Source organism: Orcinus orca, chromosome 20 (genome assembly GCF_937001465.1).
Source record: "Orcinus orca chromosome 20, mOrcOrc1.1, whole genome shotgun sequence".
Lineage (NCBI taxonomy): Eukaryota > Metazoa > Chordata > Mammalia > Artiodactyla > Delphinidae > Orcinus > Orcinus orca.
The window spans coordinates 53,933,041-53,957,760 of NC_064578.1; the positions used below are offsets into that span (position 1 = coordinate 53,933,041).

Genomic DNA, 24,720 nt, shown 5'->3' on the forward strand with positions numbered 1-24,720 from the left:
CAAAGCAGCAACATATGCTTTTATTTATTATACAAGCAACAATGGGCTTTCTTGAAGACATGCCGTGCTTCGTCCTTGAGCTCATAAGCAACACAAGGACATCTCCTTGTGTTCCCATCATTCTGATTATACTAAAGTAGCACAAGGACGTTTCCTTGTGTTCTGATTATACCGAGGTCATTTCATGGATCAGTGCCCAGAGTATCCAGGACTGCCTGCAGTCCTGGCTTATTCGCCCGCCCTCGGTTTGCCGAGGGGGGGCTCATGGGTCACATCTCCTTTCCATGTCCTCAGTTATTCCACTACATTTTCCATTATGGTTTACCCCAGGTTATTGAATATAGTTCCCTTGCTTATTTTTCAAAACACGTTGTTTGTTTTCTTAGTTTTGAGAGTTCTTTGTATAACCTGGACACAAGTCCATGGTGAGATATCTGTCGTGCACATATTTTCCCCTAGTCTGTAGCTGGTGTTTTCATTTTCTTAACAGTGTCTTTTTTAAAGAACTTTTAAAAAATTGAAGTATAGTTGGGAATTCCCTGAAGGTCCAGTGGTTAGGACTCTGCACTCTCAATGCTGAGGGTCCAGGTTCAATCCCTGGTTGGGGAACTAAGATCTCGCAAGCCGCTTGGCCAAAAAAAAAAAAAAAAATTGAAGTATAGTTGATTTACAGTGTTGTGTTAATTTCTGCTGTACAGCAAAGTGATTCAGTTATACCTACATATACATCCTTTTTTATATTCTTTTCCATTATGATTTATCACACAATATTGAATATAGTTCCCTGTGCTGTACAGTAGGACTTTGTTATCTGTTCATTCTGTATATAGTAGTTTGCATCTGCTAATCCCAAACTCCCAATCCATATCTCCACTGCTCACCCTTCCTCTTGGCAACCACATGTCTGTTCTCTATGTCTGTGAGTCTGTTCCTGTTTCATTTGTGCTTTTTTTTTTTTTTTTTTTTTTTTTGCCGTGTGGCTTGCAGGATCTTAGTTCCCCCACCAGCGATTGAACCCTCACCCTCAGCAGTGAAAGCACAGAGTCCTAACCACTGGACCGCCAGGGAAGTCCCATATGCCAAATTTTAGATTCCACATATGAGTGATGTCACGTGGTGTTTGTCTTTCTCTTTCAAAAAGTCAGTAGTCTTAACGTAAATTTCAGTTCTCGTTTTGTGTTGTTTCTGGAACAGAAGCCTTGCTTTTTTTTGTCTTCAGAAGGATTTGTTGAGAATTTCACAAACAATAGTTTCATATAATTGCGGTTGCTTATTACTTATACCCTGGTTTTATCATAGCTTACTAGAATGTTTTATTTACTAATTTTCTTTTTTTTAATTGAAGTATAGTTGATTTACAATGTTGTGTTAATTACTGCTGTCCAGCAGAGTGACTGAGTTATACCTACACATATATACATTCTTTTCCATATTCTTTTCCATCATGTTTTGTCACTGTTTGCTAATTTTCATTATGATTTATAGATGATGGCTTTTCAGTGGGTATTATGCAGTATAACTGACTCACATCACTGGTTAGTGTTGCAGAATGGCCATTCTGAGTGAATATAGTTCTATGACTTTTATAACTGGTATTCAGAGAATTACTGTATTTTTATAACATTGTTTTATTAAACTTCATTTCCACTTCTAAATTGCCATTTATTTATATTACTCATTAGTTAAAATTATGGCTTATTTACCATTAGAGTACTGTGCTTTAGCATTTATTGGTGCACAATCGATATGCAGTAAATATGTGTAATATCTTTATCTCTTCAAATCTGAAACCGCCATATGTTTTCTGTGAAGTGGTGTGTGCTTTGGGGTCATGGTACAAAAATACCCCTTCTTTCAGGGCTAACATGGGTACACTATGGGTGTTTCAGCCATTGATTGTTTAAAGTAGGCTTCCCTAAAATTAATTTGAAATACATGTAATCACCCTTTCTCTCTTTTTTTTTTCCCTAATTTATTCATTTTTGGCTGCATTGGGTCTTCGTTGCTGCACGTGGGCTTTCTCTAGTTGCGGTGAGCAGGGGCTATTCTTTGCGGTGCGCAGCCTTCTCATTGTGGTGGCTTCTCTTGTTGTGGAGCATGGGCTCTAGGCACGTGGGCTTCAGTAGTTGTGGCACGTGGGCTCAGTAGTTGTGGCTCGCGGGCTCTAGAATGCAGGCTCAGTAGTTGTGGTGCATGGGCTTAGTTGCTCTGTGGCATGTGGGATCTTCCTGGACCAGGGATCGAACCGTGTCCCCTGCATTGGCAGGCGGCTTCGTAACCACTGCGCCACCAGGGAAATCCCACCCTTTCTTTATGAAAGAATCTCATTCCCTTTGTATTCCTAAAAACTGAAGATCATGGTTGCAACGTTTCTTAACTGTTCAAAATATGTAGTACTTCTGATACAATATTATGTTCTTCAATATGAAATATTTCTTTCAAACTGTAATTAATAGGAGACATACGATTCTTTATGTCTTGTAGATACCTCTCTTAAATGTGTGATCAAGGAATCCGCACCAAAAGAGAACAGTCATACAGGGGAAGTGTTGCAAACAGTGTTGTTGGAAAGACATGAAAGCTGTGAGACTGAGGACTATGGCTATAGGGAAATCCAGAAAAATGAGCGTGACTTTGAGTACCAGTGGAGAAGTGACAAAAGAAATTACAGAGGAGTGCCTGTCACCCATAAAAAAAATCTCACTGGTAGAAGAGATCAACATGGTAGAAGAGATGAAGGAGACAAGCCTATTGAAAACAGGCTCGGACTAAGCTTTCAGTCACATCTGGCCGAACTGCAGATATTTCCAACTGAAGGGCCATTGTATGAGTATCATCAAGTTGAGAAGTCTAACAACAGTGGTTCCTCACTGTCAGTACTTCAGAGAATTCTTCCGAGTGTCCAAACCAACATTTTTAATGAATATGGGAATGATTTCTGGCATTCTTCATTACTCACAGAAGACCAGAAAGCATACATTAGGGAAAAACCTTACAAATGTGATGAGTATGACAAAGCAGTTAATCATGGCTCACAACTCACTAACCATCAGGTAATCCACACAGGTGTGAAACCTTACAAATGTAATGTATGTGGCAAAGCCTTTAACCAGAGCTCACATCTCACTAGACATCAAAGAATCCACACAAGAGGGAAACATCACAAGTGTGAGGAATGTGGTAAGGGCTTCAGTTACAGTTCACACCTTCTACGTCATCGCAGAATTCATACCGGAGAGAAACCCTACCAGTGTAGCGAGTGTGACAAAGCCTTTAGTGTGTATTCAAGTCTTATTTATCATCAGGTCGTCCATACTAGAGAGAAACCGTACAAATGTAATGAGTGTGGCAAGGTCTTCAGTCAGAGTTCAAGCCTTACTAATCATCGCAGAATTCATACTGGAGAGAAACCTTACAAATGTAATAAATGTGGCAAAGCCTTTAATCAGAGCTCCCACCTCACTCGACATCAGGTCATGCACACTGGAGAGAAACCCTACAAATGTAGTGAGTGTGGGAAGGTCTTCACTCAGAATTCAAGCCTCGTAAGTCATCGGAGAATTCATACTGGGGAGAAGCCATACAAATGCAACGAGTGTGGCAAAGCATTTGGTGTGTATTCAAGTCTTACTTATCATCAGGTCACCCATACTAGAGAGAAACCTTACAAATGTAATGAGTGTGGCAAGGTCTTCAGTCAGAGTTCAAGCCTTCCTAGTCATCGCCGGATTCATACCGGAGAGAAACCTTACAAATGTAATCAGTGCGGCAAATCCTTTATTCATTGCTCAAACTTCAACAGACATAAGAAAATCCACACTGGAGAGAAACCTTACCAATGCAGTGAGTGTGGCAAGGTCTTCACTCAAAACTCAAGCCTCATAAGTCATCGGAGAATTCATGCTAGAGAGTAACCTGACCGATGTAACGAGTGTGGCAAAATAACACAAGTTCAAGCATGGATTGACACCAGAGAGTCCACACTAAAGAGAAATTACATCAGTGTAACATATAGGACAGAGGACTTGTACAGACTTCGCAACTCACTAGACATCAGAATATACATCTTTGATGAAGCCACAAGAATGTAATGTGTGTATAAAGGCTCTTATCTGTAGATCAAAACTACAGAACATCACAAGATTCCTACTGGAGAGCAGCTTTACAAATGTAATGAACGTGGGAAGGCTTTTTATTAAACATTCATGGCTTTGATGTCATGAGAGGATTTATACCTGAGAGAAACCAGGGAAATTTTTTTTTTTTTTTTTTTAGGTACGCGGGCCTCTCACTGCTGTGGCCTCTCCCGTTGCGGAGCACAGGCTCCGGACGCGCAGGCCCAGCGGCCATGGCTCACGGGCCCAGCCACTCCGCAGCATGTGGGATCTTCCCGGACCGGGGCATGAACCCATGTCCCCCGCGTCGGCAGGCGGACTCTCAACCACTGCGCCACCAGGGAGGCCCAGGGAAATTTACTGAATGTGGAAAGCCTTTAAGCAACAGTGTCCCCTCAGGATTCACCAAAGAATTCATAATGGAAAGAAGCCTTACAAAAGTAATGAATATTTAAAATTTCTTCAAGACTTTTTGCAACAGAATCCACATCAGAGCATTCACATGAGGAATAACTAAGTCTCAAGTTTAGTCTGAAATATTGCATACTGCAGAATAAAATTAAAAGTCAAAATATGTTAAAACTTAGGTAGATATATAGCTGGATCCTGAGGATGTTATCCTATGGTTTCTTTTCTGAATCTCTTACAGTTTAAAGTAGTATGGTTTTACATTTCACGTGTAAAGCTATGACTGATTTTGAGCTAATATTTGTACAGGTGTGAGGTTTTGGTGGAGATTCTTTCATTTTTTTTCCTAGTGTGGAAGATCAGTTGATATGGTGTAATTTTTTTCAGATTCTTGCTTCATTCAGGTTTCTTGGTACCTTTGTCAAAACTCAGTTGCAAGTAATTGTGTGGGGCTATTTCTGGGTTCTCTGTTTTGTTCCATCGTTCTGTATGTCTCACTCCACAAAATCAGTCTTGATTACTTTTTATCTTATTAGAAGTTTTGAATTGAATGAGTGATTCCAACCAGTTTATTCTTCTTCAGATATTTTAGCTATTCTAGTTCCTTTTGCCTTTCCATATAAGTTTTAGAAAAATCTTGTTTGTGTCTACAAAATATCTTGATAGAAAATGCATTAAGCCTGCCTGTCAGTTTGCAATCATTTGACATCATTTCTATGTTAGGCCTTCCAATAAATGGCTGTAGTATGTCTATTTATTTCTCTGATCTTTGGTTTCTTTCACCAGTATTTTATAGATTTCAGCATCAAAATCCCGTCAACGTTTTGTTTGATTAACACATTTCTACTTTTTTCTTTTTTGAATAATTGGACATGTTATTTTTAACTTGTTTCCATGTGTTAATTGCTACTATATAGAAATACAATAGATTTTTGAATGTTGATCTTGTATCCTCAGAACTTACTAGTCTCACTTATTCTAGAGGTATTCGCAGATGACTTGGACTTGTCTGTATATATCATTTCATTAGTTTCCTAATGCAGCTTGTTGACGAAAATTCAATTATCTATCAATAAGAAAAAAAAAGGGGGAATTTTATGCACGCCAAATTGAGGACTATAATCCAGGAAGCAGATTCTCCGAAATCTCTGAGAACTGTTCCAGCTGTTAGAGTTCAAGGTACAGTCATACACATTTTCGAGACAAAGGATCGTGCATCAGAATGACATACTGATACTTGACATAAAGTTCACCAAGGATACGTAGTCCAGGTGAGTACATACAACGTGAGCAGCAAGTCACCATGACCCCCTACAGAGTTGGGAAAGAACGCTATTCTTGTAAGAAGTTAAATTGCTAGTGTCAAAAGAGAGGAAAAAAATTTGACCTCTCCAGTTGGTTGGGCAGGCACTCCCACCTTTGAGGAGCTGTGGTTAATGTGTAATGCAGATGCACACTGCACATTTGGGAGGGAGGAGGCCCAAACAGAATTTTATGTTAATTTTTTTCTTGTCTTGCCTTAAAATATAAATTTTATTTCATCAGGCGTTAAGAAATTATCACAAACTAGGTGGATTAAAACAATAAAATTTATTCTCTTTCAGTTCAGGTCAGACGTCTAAAATGGGTATGTTAACAGAACTGTAACCCTGACATTCCAGGGAGGAATTTATTTCCTTGCACTTTGCAAATTCTGCAGACTGCTTATATGCTTTGCCGCTTCATCCATCGTCAAAGTCAGCCAGGTACCATCTTAATATCTTTTTATCTCCGTCCTTCTTCCACCACAGTAGCAGCTTCTATGTGGCCAAGTCCAACTGCATCCTTCTTATTCAACCCCTTCTGATTATACCATGCTTATTGGATGATCCAGGATAATCTCTCATCTCAAGATCCTTAACACTTGAAGGTTACAGGGGTGAGGATGTGGCTGTCCTTTGGTGGCGGGAGGTGATTGTTCAGCCCACCACCACAATGATACCTCCTCCTGATGGATACACTGTTATTATCTTCTTTCTGTTCTTTATCACTTCTATTTCCTTTTATTCCCTTATTTCATTGGCTGTAACTTCTAATTGCATGTTGACTAACAGTGGTAAGAGCAGACATCCTTGTCTTATCCTCAGTCTCTGTGGGGGAAGCATTCAGTCTTGCACCATTAAGAATGATGTTTGTTGTAGGTAAGCTTTCTTAGGTGTTCTTTATTGAGTTGAGGAAATTTCCCTCTATTCCTGGTTTTCTGAAAGCTTAAACTGAGTGTTGAATGTCGTCAAATGCTTTTTCTGCATCAATTGATAGGATGCTATGATTTTTCCACTGTAATCTGTTGCTACTGTGATTTATGTTGATTGTGTTTTAAACGTTAAAACAGCCTTGCATCCCTCGAGTGAACCCCTTTTGGTCATCGTGTACAGTTCTTTCTATATATTGTTTGTTTGTTTGTTTTAAATATTTATTTATTTGGCTGTACCAGGTCTTAGTTGCGGCACACAGAATCTTCAGTTGCAGCATGTGGGATCTAGTTCCCTGACTAGGGATCGAACCTGGGCCCCCTGAATTGGGAGTTTGGAGTCTTAGCCACTGGACCACCAGGGCAGTCCCTCTTTCTATATGTTGCTAATTTCTATCACTAGTATTTTGTAAGAATTTTTGCTTTTTTTTTTTTTTTTTTTTTTTGCGGTACGCAGGCCTCTCACTGTTGTGGCCTCTCCCGTTGCGGAGCACAGGCTCCGGACGCACAGGCTCAGCGGCCATGGCTCACGGGCCCAGCCACTCCGCGGCATGTGGGATCTTCCCGGACCGGGGCACGAACCCGCGTCCCCTGCACCGGCAGGCGGACTCTCAACCACTGCGCCACCAGGGAAGCCCTGCATATTTTTTATGTGGGATTTAGTTAGTAGTTATTGCTTTCTTCAAATGCCTTTATTTTTGTTACCATGGTAATAGTAGTCTCAGAAATTGAGTTAAAAAGTATTCATGGTCTATTTTCTGGAAGAAATTGTATACAAATGCTGTTATTCTTCATACATTTGATAGAATTGCCTAGTGTCACCAGTTGAGTCTAGCAATAAGTTTGGGAGGGGCACTTTTTTTGAGGTAAGAACACTTAACATGAGTACTACCATGTACAGTATTGTTAGCTATAGGTAGTATGTCATATCGTAGATCTCCAGAACTTATTTATCTTGTATAACTGAAACTTTGTACCCTTTGAACACCATCTCCCCATTTCCCTCTCTGCTAATCCCTGGCAACCAACATGCTACTCTGATTCGATGAGTTTGACTATTTTAGATTCCACATAAAAGTGAGATCATACAGTATTTTTCTCCATCGGTCTTGTTTCACTTAGCATTGAGTCCTCCAGGGCTATCCATGTTGTTGAACAATGACAGGATTTCCTTCTTTGTTAAGACTGAATAAGATTGCATTGCATGTTTATAAAACATTTTCTTTATCCATTCTTGTGTTGATGCTCATTTAAGTTGTTTCTATACTTTGATTATTGTGAATAATGCTGCAGTGAACATAGGAGTACTGGTACTTCTATGAGATCCTGATTTTATTTCCTTTGGATATATAACCAGCAGTGGGATTGTTGGGTCATATGGTAGTTCTATTTATAATTTTTGGAGAACCCACCATACTGTTTTCTGTAGTGGCTGTACCGCTGTTCCCTTTTCTCAAACATCCTTGGCAACATTTGTTATCATTTGTTTCTTTAAGAATCATCTTAGGGACTTCCTGGCGGTGCAGTGGTTAAGAATCCGCCTGCCAATGCAGGGGACATGGGTTCGAGCCCTGGTCCGGGAAGATCCCACATGCCATGGAGCAGCTAAGCCCATACACCACAACTACTGAGCCTGCTCTCTAGAGCCTGCGAGCCACAACTACTGAGCCCGTGTGCCACAACTACTGAAGCCTGTGCGCCTAGAGCCCGTGCTCCGCAGCAAGAGAAGCCACCACAATGAGAAGCTCGCACATCACAACGAAGAGTAGCCCCTGCTCTGTGCAACTAGAGAAAGCCCGCATGCAACAACGAAGACCCAATGCAGCCAAAAATAAATAAATATATAAATAAATTTATTTATTTAAAAAAACTAATAACCATTCTAACAAGTATGAAATGATATAGCATGGTGGCTTTGATTTGCTTTTCCCTGATTAGTGATGTTGGGTATCTTTTCATATACCTGCTGACCATTTGTATGTCTTCTTTTGAGAAATGTGTGTTTAGGTCCTTTGCCCATTTTTTAATTGGATTATTTGGGGGAGTTTGCTATTGAGATGAGTTCCTTACATATTTTGGATATTAACCCCCTATCAAATATATGGTTTGCAAATACTTTCTCCCATTCTGTAGATTGCCTTTTCACTCTTTTTTAATTTTATTATTGTTTTTTAAATTATTTATTTATTTGGCTACACCAGTCTTAGTTGCGGCATGTAGGATCTTTAGTTGTGGCATGCAGGATCTTTAGTTGTGACATGCAGGATCTAGTTCCTTGACCAGGTATCAAACCTGGGTCCCCTGCATTAGGAGCGTGGAGTCTTAGCCACTGGACCACCAGGCAAGTCCCTGCCTTTTCACTCTTTTTTTTTTTTTAATAAATTATTTTATTTATTTGGCTGCGTTGGGTCTTTGTTGCTGCATACAGGCTTTCTCTAGCTGCGGCGAGCGGGGGCTACTCTTTGTTGTGGTGCGCGGGCTTCTCATTGTGGTGGCTTCTCTTGTTGCAGAGCACGAGCTCTAGGTGTGTGGGCTTCAGTAGTTGTGGCACACAGGCTCAGTAGTTGTGGCACATGGGGTTAGTTGCTCTGCAACATGTGGGATCTTCCCAGACCAGGGTTCGAAACCGTGTCTCCTGCATTGGCAGGTGTATTCTTAACCACTGTGCCACCAGGGAAGTCCCTGCCTTTTCACTCTTGATTGATTCTTTTGCTGTGCAGAAACTTTTAGTTTGATGTGGTCACATTTGTCTAATTAGCTTTGTTGTCAAATAAAAAAAAATTATTCCACAGGCCGTTGTCAAGAAGCTTTTCCCCTGTTTTCTTCTAGGGGTCTTACAGTTTCAGGTCTGACACTTAAGTATTTAATTCATTTTGATTTGATTTTTTTTTTTTTTTTTTGCTGTGCCATGCAGCATGTGGGATCTTAGTTCCCTGACCAGGGATTGAACCCGTGCCCCCTGCAATGGAAGTGTGGAGTCTTAACCACTGGACCTCCAGGGAAGTCCAGTAGGATCTTTTTTAATGATCAGTGATAGGGTGAGCTGTTTCAGTTACAACACTTGTGACAACAAACATATGGGGGTTTTCCCCACACCAAGCAATTCTCCAGCTCTTCGGACACCAACTGCGTGTCCTACAATTGAATTTTGATACCAACTACTTGGAGTAAGTACAGCCTCCAAAGAATTAAGGACTCAGTTGCACAACACTACCCCCACTTCAGATGCCAATCACAAGTCCTAGGCCTCCCATGCTTCTGACCTACTGGCTGTAATGGCTACAAATTCTACTATACTCTTGAGTAGAAGTGATATTCAGAGATCAATTCTCAATTTATTCCTGACCTAAACAGAAATGCTTGTTAACATTTTTTTAAACATTTTTTTGGAGTATAATTGCTTTACAATGGTGTGTTAGTTTCTGCTGTATAACAAAGTGAATCAACTATACATATACATATATCCCCATATCCCCTCCCTCTTGTGTCTCCCTCCCACCCTCCCTATCCCATCCCTTTAGGTGGTCACAAAGCACGGAGCTGATCTCCCTGTGCTATGCGGCTGCTTCCCACTAGCTAGCCATTTTACATTTGGTAGTGTATATAAGTCCATAACACACTGTCAACATTTGACCATCAATATAAAGTTCTATATTCATTGTTGATGGACATGATCAGATTAATTTTCTTCCTGATCCTATATGCTGGGTGTATGTTTATTTTATTTTACTTTGTTTTAAATTTTATTGAAGTATGGTTGATTTACAATGTTGTGTTGTAGATTTCTATAAATGTAACTGAGTGTTGAAATGTTTCAAGTGCTTCTCTGAAGCTATTGGTATAATGGAGGTCAGTGTTCTCATTGTTCACACCACAGCAGGCTGTGTAATACCACATATATTAAAATATCATTTATTACTAGAATAACATCTACTCAGTCACATTGTGTATTTTAATGATCCATTTTGCATTAAACTTCAGAAGTCAAACTGCTTTTTTTTGATGTCTTAACATGAGGGATATAATAGCAGTATTACACATTTTCATATCTTCTGTATTGAAAAAAGTTTGTAAATGAAGAGAACTGCCAATACCTTGCAAATGTGGGAAATTTTCCTGTAAAACAATCAGTCTTGTTGAATATTTCAAAGTTTTGAAGTTATTTATGTTTCTCTTATTTCTAATTCTTCTTAATTCAGTTTTAGTGATCTATATTTGTAAAAATCATTCTTCTCAATTTTCAAGTTAATATAAAGTTGTTCTTAGTAATCTCTACAGGTTTTGAAAATCTCTATCAATAGTCATCTGCTATGATTAGTATTGTTCAAGTGTGTCTTTGCACATTTTATTTTATTGTTTCTTTTAGTAAGTTTATTTTATTTATTTACTTTTGGCTGCATTGGGTCTTCGTTGCTGCACATGGGCTTTCTCTAGTTGCGGTGAGCGGGGGCTTCTCTTCCTTGCAGTGCATGAGCTTCTTATTGTGGTGGCTTCTCTTGTTGTGGAGCACGGGCTGTAGGTGTGCAGGCTTTGGTAGTTGTGGCACGTGGGCTCAGTAGTTGTGGTGCGCAGGCTCAGTAGTTGTGGTGCATGGGCTTAGTTGCTCCATGGCATGTGGGATCTTCCCGGACCAGGACTTGAACGCATGTCCCCTGCATTGGCAGGCGGATTCTTAGCCACTGGGCCACCAGGGAAGCCTTTTGCACATTTTAAAGCCAATATTTCAAAAGAACATTTTGTTATATTTAATATAATTTTCATTTTTGCCTTTTGTTGGATTTACACCATACCTTTCTTTAAAAATTCTTGAATTGGGCCCATAGGACATGGATTGTCCAGTGAACTTCTAATATGTGAATTTGCAGCTATCTTATTTCCTCTAAATAATTTTTTTCATTAACTAAATATCACAGGGTTGACACAAGAATTTTCTTATCTTTTCATATACATAAATTCTAATTATCTAAACAAATAGTGACTCTTTAAGGTTTTCAATATTTTAAAATTTCTGAATGTACAGTTTTCCAAGTGGTATTATTTGATGATGATAAAATATTATCTGTCTTATTAAAAATTTTTTTAGTGTTTGAGACTTTGTGGTCTAACAACTGCTGGAAATTGTTCTTTATATATGTATTTTTTGACACAAGTTTGAATATATTGTGCATTTGTTGAAACTCCTTTAAATTTTTTGGATCCTCAAATCTAGCAATCACGAATAAGGGTATATTCTAATCTTTCTATGTGATTGAGGAATTGTCCATTTCCCTCACTTTTTTTTAAAATTATTTTTTATTTTTTTTAATTATTGTTATTTTTTAACATCTTCATTAGAGTATAATTGCTTTACAATGGTGTGTTAGTTTCTGCTTTATAACAAAGTGAATCAGTTATACTCCCCCACTTTTTGATTCTCCTGTTTTGTTCCCTTAGATCTTTTCCTGAAGAAAAATCCACATAAACAAAAAGGTTATTCACCCACACCCTCCTCGTCTGCTATTCTAGAAATGTGAAGATTCCACCATAGGTATATTTCCTCCATAGAGGACATGGGAGTCCGAACTGACTCCTGTCTTCCCTCAAACTAATTGCGATATCACTTAATACAAAATATTTCAGCCTCTAAATATCCCAGTACCCAGTTGATATTTTTACTTGTCCATTTCCCATCTTAAAAACATTCTACAATGAGATACCACCTCACATCCATTAGGACGGCCACTATTATTTAAAAAACAACAGAAAATAACAAATGTTGGCAGGGAGGTAGTGAAACTGTAAACCTTATCCACTGTTGGTGGGATTGTGAAATGGTGCAGCTAATTTGGAAAACAAATGGTTCCTCAAAAAGTTAAACCTAGGGGCTTCCCTGGTGGCGCAGTGGTTGACAATCTGCCTGCCAACGCAGGGGACACAGGTTTGAGCCCTGGTCTGGGAAGATCCCACATGCCGTGGAGCAACTGGGTCCGTGAGCCACAACTACTGAGCCTGCGCAACTGGAGCCTGTGCTCCGCAACAAGAGAGGCCGCGACAGTGAGAGGCCTGTGCACCGCGATGAAGAGTGGCCCCCGCTCGCCGCAACTGGAGAAAGCCCTGGCACAGAAACAAATACCCAACACAGCCAAAAATAAATAAATAAATAAATTTAAATTCATTCTATAAAAAAAAAAAGTTAAACCTAGAATTAACATATGATCCAAAAATTCTACTTCTGGGTATATACCCCAAAGAACTAAGAGAAGACTCAAAGAGAAATTTGTACAGGCATGTTCAGAGCAACATTATTTACAATAGCCAACATTATTTACAATAGCCAAAAGGTGGACGCAACCAAATGTCCACTGACACACAAAGAGAAACGTGATGTGGTCAACGATAAAATATTATTCAGCCTTAAAAAGGATAGTCTGACATATGCTACAACATGGATGAACCTTGAGGACATTATGCTAAGTGAAATAAGCCAATCGCAAAAGGACAAATACTCTCTGATTCCACTTACATGAGGTACCTAGACCAGTCAAATCTAGAGACAGAAAGTAGAATGGTGGTTGCCAGGGGCCGAGGGAGAGGGCAATAGGGAGTTACTGTTTATTGCGTAGAGTTACAGTTTACTAGATAAGAATCGTGGAGATGGGTGGTGGTGATAGTTGCACAACAATATCAAGGTACTTAATGCCGCTGAACTGTACACTTAATAATAGTTAAAATGTTAGATTTTATGTGTATTTCATCACAACTAAAAATATTACTTTAAAAATCCCAAGACGTGTTTACTTTGTTGCCTTACCTTCGTCATTCAGCTGAGTTTTGCCAGAAAATGCGGAAAAAACATATGGCAATCTCTCCCCATCCAAAAACAACTCAAATAGCAAGGTCTCCTCTCAGGCTTTGAGGTAAAAACACATACTGGACCTTCAGTGTTATGCAGTGTCTGACACCTTATTCCCTCTTCCAGATCCGTCCTAGGTATGTGAATAGTCAAAACCAAAGGCTCTTTCTTTCCATAAACTCTTCTCACATTTCACTGCCTCCTGAGTTCTAGGGACGTTTTTATTTATTAGACTGAAATATACGTACTCAGAGAAACTTTCTATTATCTCCAAATAATACAGGCCACACTTTTTACAAATTCCTAGACTCAAGTATTATATTGAAACAGCTCATGAAAATGAGATTACATTGCATTTTGCTTAGTAAATAGCTGGTTCAGTGTCTTCCCCAGTATATTTTTTGTGTGTGTGTGTGTTAATTAGACCTTTTTATTTTTGCTTTTTTTAAACTTAATTTTTATTTTATATTGAAGTATAGTTGATTTACAATGTTGTGTTAGTTTCAGGTGTACAGCAAAGTGATTCAATTATATATATATCCATTGTTTTTCAGATTGTTTTCCCATATAGATTATTACAGAATATTGAGTAGAGTTCCCTGTGCTGTACAGTAGGTCCTTGTTGATTATTTTATGTACAGTAGTGCGTGTATGTTAATCCCAACCTCCTAATTTATCCCCCCCCCCACACACACATATTTCCCCTTTGGTAACCATATGTTTGTTTTTGAAGTCTGTGAGTCTGTTTCTGTTTTGTAAATAAGTTCACTTGTATCTTTTTTTTTTTTAGATTCCACATATAGGTGCTATCATATGATATTTGTCTTTCTCTGGCTTACTTCACTTAGTATGATCATCTCTAGGGCCATCCATGTTGCTGCAAACGTCATTATTTCATTCTTTTTTATGCCCAAGTAATATTCCATTGTTTATCTATGTACCACATCTTTATCCATTGCTCTGTCAATGGACATGTAGGTTGTTTCCATGGCTATTGTAAATAGTGCTGCAATGAACATTGGGATGCATGTATCTTTTCAAATGATGGTTTTCTCCAGATATATGCCCAGGAGTGGGATTGCTGGATCATATGGTAGTTCTATTTTTAGTTTTTTAAGGAACCTCTATATTGTTCTCCATAGTGGTTGTACAGACAAAAAAATTTTTTTTAATAAATTTATTTATTTATTTTTGGCTGCATTGGGTCTTTGTTGCTGCACATGAGCTTTTCTCTAGTTGTGGCGAGTGGGGGCCACTCTTTGTTGTGGTGCACAGGCTTCTTATTATGGTGGCTTCTCTTGTTGTGGAGCACAGGCTCTAGGCGTACAAGCTTCAGTAGTTGTGGCACGTGGGCTCAGTAGTTGTGGCTCGCGGGCTCTAGAGCGCAGGCTCAGTAGTTGTGACGCATGGGCTTAGTTGCTCCGCGGCATGTGGCATCTTCCCGGACCAGGGCTCAAACCCGTGTCCCCTGCATTGGCAGGCGGATTCTTAACCACCGCACCACCAGGGAAGCCCCCAACCAATATATTTTAAATTCTGAAGACAGCCTGTTGCTCACCACTCTCTCTGATGTGACTGCTCATTGTAGTGCTGAATACAGCAAAAACTGAATGAATAAAGGACTTTTATTGTGAATACAAATAGAAAATTTAGAGTTTTCTGACCAGATTAGGGACTTGGGTATTCCTTCTACAGCAGGTAGAGCAGAGCCTGGGTACATTGGTGTCTGGACTCATGAGAAGAAAGGGGCTGACAGCGGGGAAATGTGAATGCATTAGTGCAGAGATGTTAACCAGCCACTAACTGGGATTATTGAAAATCACCATATAAGTTGCAAAAATGGGGCAGAGGATGTAGAAAGAAAGAAAGGTGCTCACCAAGGCAAGGATCCTTTGGGAAGCTCTGGTCTCAGGAAAGGATCCGGTTGAATGGTTGGTCCTATGAATGTGTCAGACTTGCTGGTCGTCGTGTGTGTACAGAATGAAAACCATGTATCCACTGGCCAAGATCATGAGTCCAAAAGACAAAGTACTAGGAGGGCTTGAAAAAGCTGCCAATAGTGTGGATGTTGTTTTGTCAAGAAGAGTACTAGAGCAGTATCCCAAATCGTTTTGCTTTGTGATGTTTGTGTTGCCTCATTTACCAGACACATGTGAAAACAACTATATGTACAAGCAAGTGCAAAATCCGTCTCAGGTAAATAAAGGAGCCAGTGTACTTGGGAGCCTTTACCTTAACATTTGTCCATGTGGAGTTCCTGGGGCTGATCACGATGGCCTGTAAGATACTTAAGAGACAGGTGGTGCTGAAGGACACAGCCGTGGCCACTCTGTGAACATAGAAAACAAGTTTGCATCCAAAGTCACTGAGGGAATGTTTCAACCCACAGGCTGCCATTGTGTGGGGAAGTCCTTTAGAAAGGAGTACCAAGGTATTGGCAAAAATCGGGTGACTGAGAATCAAATCTAGGGATTTTAACCTGTATCCCCTGAGGTGAATGATGACATTCTGATAAAGAAAATAGAAATTCCGGAAGATTACAACTACAAGTCTGTGATAAGGAGATAACCCCTATTGCCAAATCCCTGGAGGCCATTCTGCCACCTCCCAGACACTGAGATTCATATTCAGAGTAAGACGGCACTGCAGGAATATGTGAGTTTTATGTTATTGGTGACATGGCAATTGAAATTCACTGTTCTTCATTCAGAAACACTCCCATTTTCCATTAACAAGTGGTTGCATAAGTGATACTGTTTTGTATGTAACAACACTGAATCTTCAACTCTGAGATAAGTACTGTTGTTGTCATTTTCCAGACAAGGCGACCCTAAGTACAGATTATAAGAACCATCCCAACTCGCGTCCCCCTAGGTGGCAACATCAGAAACTGCATCTGTGTTTTCTAGCTGCAGACAAGCCTCTTCACCAGGATCCTACATGAAGAAAGGTAGTCAGTTTTACTCTTCACGTCCTCAACATCTATATTTTTTTTTTTTTACTGATGTCCTTTGCCATACTTAAGTGGTTTTATCTTCATTAATAATGTGATGGGGCAATTTTATAATTATAAGTTTATTTTATAGGCCAATGTTACCTATGAATAAATCTTTGAAATGCAAATAAGATAATAATGCACCAACTACCATAAAATCCTATAAAAAAGATTATCCCAGACCAAGTGTTGGGTTTATAGGGGCAATAATGGTTTGATGTGATGGTGGTAACAGAGATGCATTTGTCCTTATCCCAAGAACAAGCATAAAATGAGAGCAACCAACAGAATCTTTGTACTATAATATGATGGGCTAATCTCTGGGCTTTGAAACATGTATGCGACAAAACACTAAAATAGAGATTAAACTATTATTGATTACATAGGATATAATTGGTTAACAATGAAGGAGGATTAAATGAAACTCTGTGAGGAACAATATAATAATTGTTGAAATAGACTCAAATACAAGTATTCCAAATGATATCCAGAAGTCATGGAAACAAGTGCAATGAATAAGTTTAAATATTAGATTTGGTGTGAGCCTGGGGTTGACGTTAAAACATTTATTCTTAACAGAAATATCAGAAGATACATCTGAAGCTGCAGACTGTCAAGTCCCAGATCGTTTGCTCTGAAACCCACAACATAATGCTAATTTTTTTCTGAAATGGTCATTGCCTCATTTCTTTTTGGGGGGGGTGGGGGTGGGAGGGTGTGATCTCTTTTATTGTTTTTCCAAATTTCTGAGCAAAAATCCACAAGGAAGACAGCTAAAGTGGATAATGAATATTTGCTGATGTCTTTCACTGTCAACCACTGAGCCACCGGGGAAGCCCTGTAGTTCTTTTTTTTTTAAGTTGTTTTTTTTTTTGATATGGACCATTTTTTAAAATTAATTAATTAATTTGGCTGCGTCAGGTCTTAGTTGCGGATCTTTCCTTGTGGTGTGCAGGCGCTTCGTTGTGGTGAGCGGGCTTCTTTCTAGTTGTGGAGCGCGCTAGAGTGTGTGGGCTCAGTAGTTGCCCCGTGGCATGTGAGATCTTAGTCCCCCAACCAGGGGTCGAACCCTCATCCTCTGAACTGGAAGGCGAAGTCTTAAGCACTGGACTACCAGGGAAGTCCCTCTGTAGTGTTAACCAAAAATTCAACTGAATAAACTTTAAAGATCTAATTGGCTTCATTGATTGATTAATGAATAGGGCAGCGTCCTGTACAGTGAGGAGAGGGGAGCTGTAAAGGGCTACAGAAAAGGAGAGGTTTTTTTAAAGGCGAGGCAAGAAGTCATAAACAAAAAAGATAACTTCAGGCTTAGGTCACTCACCTGTGGTGGACAGAAGGGGTCTGTGTGGCAGAGGACCTCATGTTCCTTTGGAGAATGGAGAGGGCCCACGTGACGCATGACCTCACTGGCGCAGACCAGAAAATTCTTGACTGACCTGTTAAGACAGCATTTCTGGAGGAGGTTGAAGCTTCAGTTAAGTTATCAAGACCCGGTTTTTTGGGGTTTTTTTGGCCACACCATATGGCATTCAGGATCTTAGTTCCCCCACCAGGGATCGAACCTGTGCCCTCTGCAGTGGAAGTGCAGAGTCTTAACCACTGGACCGCCAGGGAAGTCCCTCAAGCCCCAGTTTAGTGGTGTGGCCTAGCATGAGTGATTCCATTTTGGCCTGTGGTTTTCTTTTTAACAGTAGTAATGTTCCCTGTTTCATTTGATATTAGTTATTTGTATTTCTCCTATTTTCCTTCTTTTTAAAAAAAAAATTATTTATTTATTTGGCTGCGCCTGGTCTTAGCTGCGGCACACGGGATCTTCCTTGTGGCATGCAGGATCTTTTAGTTGCAGCATGAAGGCTCTTAGTTGCGGCGTGCATGTGGGATCTAGTTCCCTGACCAGGGATGGAACCCGGACCCCCTGCCTTGCGAGTCTGGAGTCTCAACCACCGGACCACCAGGGAAGTCCCTCTCCTATTTTCTTTGGTAGTTTTGATAGTGGGTTTTCAGTTTTATTTTTTTCAATTAAACCGATAATCTTTGGGACTGTAAATATTCATGCGAAGGGAGTAACCGGAGCAAGCAGCCCACAGCACAAGGAAGGCAACATTTCCAATACTCTGTTAGACGTAACTAGGTGAAGGCAAGAGCAACGAAATACAAACCACTGCATGTCCGTTCTCTGGGAAAGAGCTGGATTCAAGAAAAGGGTCCTTTGTCATTCCTGCCCCCACAGACCAGCGCCCTCACTACATCTGCCCAGCAGAACTGCACATTTGCTGTGGACCCGAGACTACTGGGTACCTCTTTTCTTTCTTTCTTCTAAATGAGAGTGTTTATTGAGATTTTATTTCTCTGTTCCACCATAATGTGTTATGAGTGAGGAGAGCTCCACATGGGGCTCTGAATTCAGAGGGATCTCATGAGATTACTATGAAATTCTCATTTGTGATTGAACTCATGTCTAGGTAGAAATGTTTTTTCCTTCCTCTGGGACCAGAGTAAATATATTTTGTGTGAACAAAGGACAGACAAATTATTTCTGATAGAAGCTGCACTAACATATATTGTACTATAATTTCCAATCATTTATCACCATCCTGTGAGATCATACATGTCTGCCCTTTGATATCAAACTCGGCCACTTGACTTAGGCAACCAACCCTTCCTTCCCTTTGAGAGGACTGCACTTCCCTGCCCGTTTTATGCAAGATTGGCTTTGTGAGTTCCTGGTGTGAGTAGAATGGTATGTTTCAACTTTAAATGGAAGCTTTCAAAGCCTTTGCTTTTTTGAACCTTCTCTTCCTGCTGCAAGAATGGTAGATCCCAGATACACTGGAATTTTACCCTGAATCCCAGAATCAAGTTAGAGAAACTAGCAAGAGGTGAATAATGATAGATATCATATGAGCAAGAAATAAATGTTTGTTGTTATAAGCCAGTAAGAATTCAGGGATATTTATTACCACAGGAAAACTTGTAGAAAGCTGACTGGTACACTTTCAATGACCTTTTTTTCTTCCTTACCCACCTTAACCACCCAAGGTTTAGGTTACAGATGGGAGTTCATTATTCCCAGTAATTGTTCCACCTTTGAAATCTTGATTTCAAGATCCCCTTCCCAAATATTACCCTCATTCCTTCCATTATATATTCACTGTTTGCATTAGAATATCCATTTAATTTTAATTCATCTAGAAATATATTACCTTTCATTGTCTAACTACCCTTAATGGATTGTGTGTTCTCAGTTTTCACATGTTTAACTGGTTTATCATATCAGATACTTGTAACAACCTCAAGAAACTTGCCCTCTTTCACTGTGATGCCTTCACCTACCTAAACAAGCCTCAGAACTGGATGAGCTCAGTTAAGACTTAAGTCCCGTTACAAGCAGGAAGTTCTCACTGAGAGCCAAAAAGCCCAAGCAAACAAAAAAAAATGAAAGAGCCCTTAGGCTTTTAGGTGTTTTGTTAAATTGCTATCCCTTCTCCAAGGGTGCTCTTTTTAATTTCTCCGGCTATAGTAGCAAATTATAAATTTGATACGTTCTGTTTTCATTTTTATTCAATTCAGAATACATTCTAATTTCCTTTCTGATTTCTTCTCTATCACAGGGTTGGTCACAAGTCGGTCATTATATTTCAAATATTTGATTTTCCAGATATTTTTGTTAATGATTTCTTTTTTAATTCCATTGTGGTCATAGAGATATTTTGTATAGGATTCTTTTAAAGTTTATCCAGACTTGTTTCATGGGCCAGGATGTGGTTTGTCTTGGTAAAGTACTATGTGCACTTTGAAAGATTGCTTAAAATTCTCATTAGCTGGATTGTTCTTATAAAGGAAAAACTCAGTTCCCTTCCCCCTGTGGAGAGGAAGATCCAGTCCATCCCACTGTGTGCTTCTTTTCTCTGTTTCCTTTATGCTCACACTATTACGACCTTCACTCTGAACACTTCACTTCTCACACTTTTGGTCACCAAACATGGAAGTTTTTCCCCACAACAAGCAGTTCTCTGCAACACCAACTAGGTATTTTTCACTTAAACTCAATTCTGACACTATCTACCTGGAGAGAGCATCACATCCCACAGATTAGGGCTCAGCCCACAACACTGCCCCAGCCCCCGCCCGACACACTTCAGACCCCAGTCACAGGTCCAGGTCATCATCACCTTTGCTTCAGACCAAGTAGCTATAGATGGTGGATTCCAACAAGCCCCTCCTGGGATCAATTAATTTGCTAGAGCTGCTCACAAAACTCAGGGAAACACATTCGCCAGTTTACTAAAGGATATGATAAAAGATACAGTTGAAGAGACACATAGGGTGAGATCTGGGAGGTACCCCAGCTTAGGTGCTTTTGTCTTCATGGCGTTGGGGTGCATCACCCTCCCCATGTGGATGTGTTCGCCAGTCTGCAGCTCTCTGAACCTCCTACTGTCGGGATTTTATGGAGGCTTCCTCGTGTAGCTATAATGAATTTTTAGGGGTAGGCTGAAAATTCCAAGCTCTAATCATTGCTTGGTCTTCCTGCTGACCAAGCTCCCCTTATAGGATGGAGCCGCCCGGAGTCACCTCAATAGAACAAAAGATGTTCCTGGTGCTCTTATCACTTAGAGAATCACAAGGTTTTAGGAGCTCTGTGCCAGGAACCAGGGCCACAGATCAATATATATATTTTCTGTTATCTCACAGTTCTATAAATCTCCATTTCATTGATTAACGGTATTGTTAGAATCTTCCAGGAACTTAGCAACTTTCTGTCTGTTCTTCTACTGTTATTGACAGAGGAAGCATGGAAATCGCTGACCGTAAGTGTGGGTTTATTTATTTCTCCTTGCAATCTTGTCAGTTTTTTCCGAGGGTTTTGAAGTTCTGCTGCTGGATGCATAGTTTTTATGATTGTCATGTCATTCTGATGAACTTAATCCCTTTATGATTATGAACTAGATTTCATTATCCCCGGTCTTATTAGTTGCTCCTCAATCTACTTTGATCTTACAATAGCCACTCTATTTTGAAGAGTGTTGATATGGTTTATCTTTTTTCCATGCTTTTATTTTGTGTCCTTTAATTTTTAGAGTGCATTTCTTGTGGGAAACATAATGTCATCTTTCTTTTAAAAATCTAGTTGACAATGTCTGCCTTTCAATTGGGGTCTTTAGGCCATTTGGTTTGAAAGAGATAATTATATAGTTAGATTTAAATTATCATGCTATTGGTTTTATATTGTCTGCTTTGTATTTTCCACTATTTCCCCTCTTTTTCTGTCTTCTGTAAAATAACTGAATTTTTTTATGGGTTTGTTTAAACTCCTTTTTCGGTTCATCACTGTTAGCTGTAACTATAAGTGTTTGCTCTAGGGGTTTCACTATACAGCTTACCACAGTCTATATTCAAGGACTTTCGCGCTACTTTCTATAGAGCATCCGACCCTTACACACATATACTTCCATTTCTCCACTCCTGCCCTTTGTGTGGTCATCATCATAGATTTTACTTTGACATATACTCTAAACCCAAACTAGATGGTTAAGTTTTTTAAACAATTATATTTCAAAGAAACTTAAAAATAAGAAAGGTATGGCTTATGTATTTACCCGTGTAGTTACTGTCTCTGGTGCCCTTCATTCCTTTGTGTAGGTCACGGCTCAGCAACCTACAGAACAGGAGCCAAATACAACCTGCCATCTGTTTTTAAATGCCGTATCAATGTAATTAGAATACACTTATGTTTAGGTACTATGGACCTAATAAGGGCAGAGTAGAATAGTTGTACCAGAATCAGTCTGGCTTACAAAGAATAAAAGATTTGCTATCTGCCCCTTTACAGAAATGTTTGCTGACTTCTCATGGAGTGTCACATTTTGATTTCGTATCTCAATTACTATAAAATTTGGGACATAATGCATACGGAAAAGTCAATCTGGTACTCAGGTATTAGGCAGTGGTGACACAGGAATTACTCTTTTTTTAAAAAAAGTTATGGAAGTATAGTTGATTTGTAATGTTAATTTCTGCTGTACAGCAAAGTGATTCAGTTATACATATATATATTCTTTTTCATATTCTTTTCCATTATGATTTATCACAGGGTATTGAATATAGTTCCCTGTGCTACACAGTAGGACCTTGTTGTTTATCCAATCTATATATAATAGTTTGCATCTACTAACCCCCCGCAACTACAAGTCTGTTCTCTATGTCTGTGAGTCCGTTTCTGTTTTGTAGATAAGTTCATTTGTGTCATATTTTATATTCCACATATAAGTGATAGCATATGGTATTTGTCTTTCTGACTAACTTAGTATGATGATCGCTAGGTCAATCCATGTTGTTGCGAGACAGGATTGCTCTTGCTTGGAAAAATAAAACTGGAAATAATTGGCAGTCAGTAGGTCTTGTACTCATTCAGGGGAAATACAAGTGATATGAGATTGTGTTGCAATTTGATTCGAAAGTACAGTGTCTTATTATACGTTAAAATATTTTGATGAGGGCTTCCCTGGTGGCGCAGTGGTTGAGAGTCCGCCTGCCGATGCAGGGGACACAGGTTCGTGCCCCGGTCCGGGAAGATCCCACATGCCACGGAGCGGCTGGGCCCGTGAGCCATGGCCGCTGAGCCTGCAAGTCCAGAGCCTGTGCTCCGCAACGGAAGAGGCCACAACAGTGAGAGGCCCGCATACTGCAAAAAAAAAAAAAAAAAAAAAAATTTGATGACATTGACACTGAAGGAAAAACTGAGGCTTAAAAGCGTCCACTTACTTTACTTGTCATGCATTCATAAGTGGAACTAGCAACATACCCCTACATAGCTACAGGGGTCGATACAGGAAAAGCATGTATATAACTAGTCCTGGGATCAAGTCTCTCGGGCAATTTTGACAAATGATATTAACTATCTTTCCATTAATTCATTATACTGCCTCATCCCCATGTCTTCTCGGCAATACTGAGGATGCTATAAAGAAACATGTCTGTGTGTCCTTCAAACAGGTAATCATGATTTTGGATCCATTACTTATATCTTAAGCTCTCTAGGGAATTATATCATTTTTAAAACGAAGACTCAACATGCAGAAGTATACACAGCCTATTTATATAGGGTGGCTTTTTAAGTCCTGAAAAATAAAAAAATTGTAACTACAAGAAGTCCCAAATTTTAAATGTCTCCAATAGAAAATTAATATCACATCTCACCAAGCCACACAATAATTATGGCTGTTCCTCAATCATTGTAAATATGTTCCCATCCTGGCAATTTTCTCCTGTTTCCTTCACCGAATTGCGCTTCCCCATTTGTATTTGTATGACACACTCAGGGCCACTGCAGTGACCAATGAGCTTGATCCTTGTAGAACTGGAATGGCACGGCAACATTTTTGTCCTTACCGGTGTTAGTATGAAATAGCCCATTCTAAGGGTTCTGTGTTTCACATAGTTTGTAATCCCTACACAGACAGATCCAGCTCTTGTTTCCTTAAACTGCTTAAATTAACTCTAATTGCAGGAATGTTCCTGGGTCCAAACACCACCCCACATCAAGCCCCCGCCGAGACTGCAGTTCCCAGACCAACATAAGTATCCCACACTACTTAAAGCTTTTACCTTAAAACTGTTACAAACTGTTAAACCAAGGAGGAAGCAATGGTGCAACACAAGACCCTCAAGCGTTTCTAAACCCAGACAGGATCAAACGGAGGAACGTGCAGCGCCCGCCCCGTCCCGCCCTCTCACGCTCCAGGCGCTGGCTTGGGCCCACGCCCCGCCCCTCCTCGTGGCGCTCTGCTCAGGCCCCGCCCCTCCCCGTGGCGCTCTGCTCAGGCCCCGCCCCCAGCCGCTTCTAGCGTCTCTACTCCACGGTCGCGCAGTTTGCTACAGATCCCGAAGCAGAGAACGCGGAGCTGACGCCGCGGTGGGGAGTGTGAGTTAACCGTTCTTTGCTAGTTAAACCTGCGCCTGGTGGTCCCCACTCCGTATCCGAGGTCTGGGGTCGCTACGGACCTTAAAATATCCGGTCCCCCACCCCAAGTTAATTCAGTTGTGGCCGTGAGAGGCCTGGGGTCTGATTTCCCTTTGGTGTAAAATCCAGAGGTAATGCATATAATGCACGAAATACGTAGTAACTTATAGAAAA

At 40.0% G+C, this 24,720-nt stretch overlaps 2 protein-coding genes across 5 annotated transcripts in view; one reads left to right on the plus strand and one right to left on the minus strand.

Moving 5' to 3' along the window:
• Window positions 1-24,720, minus strand: part of LOC117199139 (zinc finger protein 677-like) — a 545,188-nt gene that overhangs the window by 393,885 nt on the left and 126,583 nt on the right. The window lies entirely within an intron of this gene.
• Window positions 1-24,720, plus strand: part of LOC101279864 (zinc finger protein 160-like) — a 325,017-nt gene that overhangs the window by 16,734 nt on the left and 283,563 nt on the right. The window contains exon 5 of one of the 2 annotated variants that reach the window (XM_049703472.1): window positions 2,485-7,984. The exons of the other annotated variant lie outside the window; for it this stretch is intronic. Coding sequence (XP_049559429.1) covers window positions 2,485-3,914 — 1,430 coding nt within the window. The 3' untranslated portion in view covers window positions 3,915-7,984. Of the gene's footprint in view, window positions 1-2,484; window positions 7,985-24,720 lie in introns of those variants that run through there. 2 annotated transcript variants of the gene reach the window in all.